We start from the raw sequence: 2,654 nt of genomic DNA, 5'->3' as shown, positions 1-2,654 counted from the left end.
ACCATCAGTGCACCACACATGGTGAGTAACAAACTCTCAGAGGACTTCATATGTTTTATACAGTGGGCAGGGCTAAATAATTCACTTATATACTGTACATCCACATTCATTGACATTTTTCTTATGGGCCTGGTTTGACAGCATGCTCATGCTTTGGAGCTGTTAAGTGACAAACTAAAAGAAGGGGCATCAGCACTGGATGTGGGTTCAGGAAGTGGATACCTCACTGCCTGCTTCGCAAGAATGGTAAGTTCTACATAAACTTGGCATCTTGCCAAATAAGCTGAATTGGTATTTCCTCACATGAATTGATACAAAATATATGAATGAGCGCAACAGCTGCATTTTTTTTATTGTGTGTAGACAGGACCCAGTGGTAGAGTGGTTGGTATTGAACACATCGATGAACTGGTTCAAATGTCAATAAAAAACGTGCAAGCTGACGACCCAGATCTGCTCTCCTCTGGACGGATCAGACTTGTAGGTGAGTCATACAATGACAAGGTCATACCATCTGAAATTTAGATGTTCACACTGCACAGCTACACAGCACTATAAGAGTCGTTCTTACATCTGTCCTCAGTGGGAGATGGAAGACTGGGCTTCCCAGAAGGAGCGCCATACGATGCAATTCATGTTGGTGCAGCTGCAGCTACTGTTCCTAAGGCTGTAAGGATACATATGGCCTTTACTCTTATAAAAGTAGGATAGAAAATAATAGAAGAGAATAAGACAAAACATGCACATGTGTTAAGATTAAAGACCCTGCTATAGTAAAGTGAACTGTAAAATATTTTTCTTGTGTCTCCACCTGAACTGACTGAATTCGCCTCTTGAACTGTACCATCATCATAGAGTTCTCTGTGCTTCCCTCTCTTTGTTAAAGCTCTTGGAGCAGCTGAAGCCAGGTGGGCGGCTGGTTCTCCCGGTGGGCCCCGATGGTGGCAGTCAGGTGTTAGAGCAGTATGATCGTCAGAGTGACGGGACCTTCCTCAAGAAAGCACTGATGGGAGTGGTTTACGTCCCCCTGACTGATAAGAGGCATCAGTGGCCCGGGTATTGCACAAAAACTCTTCTGATCTATCATTTTAAAAGCAAAATAAGACCACTTTATGTAATGACTCAAAGCTGCACATTATTTTTGGATTACCAGCATAAGAGTGTTTTATACATCCATGCTATCCTTATCCTTCTCTCCTCAGAGGTGAGCTCTGACTGCAGTGTGGTTGCCCCTGCAGGAGATGGCGTTGGTGCTGCGTCTCCGGCACCCCATAGCACTCCTCATGGTTTCACTGAGCTCCAGACTTAACTGCCACCTGCCCCGCTGGGTTGTCACCTAGCAACGTACGAGGAGGATCTCGCTCTATTTTCCTGACCAGGTTGTCTTTCAAGAGTGCTGAAAGAGTGTGACCACTGCTGGACTAATAACCTTTCTACTAGAATCCATGGAGTCTGTAAGAGGCTGATAAGGATATTGTGGATGACAAAAAAGGTTGTCTCATTATTATTTATGGGTAAGTCAGTGAAGTTCAGCAGTGACAAAATTGCAATAACAGCTTGAAGAGCTACAGTCTGTGTTCAATCCAGATGGATGTATAATTGCTGAAGTTGTGTGTAACCTTATGGGAATGCTTTGGTTATGAATGCAGTAACAAATAACAATGGGTTTTAATGAAAATTTTGCAAAATTAACTAAGTATTATATATTTTGTGGTAAGAACTGCCTCTTACTCACTGTATGTGTAGGACATGTCTTATTTGGCATTGTTACTGTAGAACAGAAGGGGCATTGTGCCAAAAATTGATGAACTGAGGCACTTAACTTTTTGAAATTTACAAATATTGTAATTATGTGTACACTCATCCGATTTATTAATAAAACCCATTAAATGGATAGCATATTGATTGTTGTCAAGCTTTACTGAAAATTAAACTTGAGTCAAAGTGAACTGGGATCATGAGAAGGTACAGTACAGTAAAGGAAATCATAATCTCCTTAAGAGTAGCACTTATAAAAACTAATCATAATCAGATGCATTAATTCTTTTTTCACTTCAGAGCAATAACACAATATTTTACACAGAATATAATCGGTATTCTATAACAAAAAAATGTCATTCCATTATCAAAATGAGCAAGGAGAAAAATCTTATAATGTGTGGATATACATTCATCAACCCATGTACATATTAAAGATGCACAAATACACAAAAAAATACAGATGACTAAACACTAACATTATTCATTATGTTCAGATTTGCAGTGGATTTCTATACAATTTATTAAATTTAATGATGATGTTTTTTTTAGAGATTTCTACAGACACAACCCAAGATCTTATTTCTTACACAAAAACCTGGAACAGAAGGGGCATACAGTTTCAGCCTCGTATTAGTTTATTACTCTGTAAACATTGTTTGTAAAGTCATTTATGACTTGTCTATCAGACACAGCATTTATTATAAAATCTAACTAAGTGCACATTGTGAACAGTTGGTGGCGATAATGACCCGGTGAGGAGGTGATGTCCCCTTTAAGACAAGGAATCAGAAGAAGAACCATGAGCGTTTGATCGTTTGGACTACACATTCGTCTGATTGGACTACATATTAACGTCATCATTACACGCCTCAAACGAGAAGGACCTAGAAGGT

At 39.4% G+C, this 2,654-nt stretch overlaps 1 protein-coding gene across 1 annotated transcript; it reads left to right on the top strand.

Annotated features, from left to right (window-relative positions):
- The first annotated feature begins 6 nt into the window (after positions 1-6).
- On the top strand, positions 7-1,899 carry LOC111652795 (protein-L-isoaspartate(D-aspartate) O-methyltransferase-like). Its single transcript, XM_023403169.2, has 6 exons — positions 7-21; positions 142-246; positions 364-484; positions 584-669; positions 887-1,056; positions 1,203-1,899. Exons 1-6 carry the CDS (start codon positions 19-21, stop codon positions 1,213-1,215), a joined length of 498 nt encoding a protein of 165 aa, XP_023258937.1. The 5' UTR covers positions 7-18; the 3' UTR covers positions 1,216-1,899.
- Positions 1,900-2,654: the final 755 nt, after the last annotated feature.

The sequence above is a fragment of the Seriola lalandi genome, unplaced genomic scaffold, assembly GCF_002814215.2.
Source record: "Seriola lalandi dorsalis isolate HSWRI2012SDOR001 ecotype SW California unplaced genomic scaffold, Sedor1 jcf7180001973748, whole genome shotgun sequence".
Classification (NCBI taxonomy): Eukaryota; Metazoa; Chordata; class Actinopteri; order Carangiformes; family Carangidae; genus Seriola; species Seriola lalandi.
The sequence above is the reverse complement of the archived record's forward strand: the minus strand, read 5'-3'. Positions and strand labels throughout refer to the sequence as shown.

Coding starts and splice junctions, on each gene's coding strand:
- LOC111652795 (XM_023403169.2), top strand. Junction 247..363: donor CTGCCTGCTTCGCAAGAATG/GTAAGTTCTACA, acceptor TATTGTGTGTAG/ACAGGACCCAGTGGTAGAGT. Junction 485..583: donor TGGACGGATCAGACTTGTAG/GTGAGTCATACA, acceptor ATCTGTCCTCAG/TGGGAGATGGAAGACTGGGC.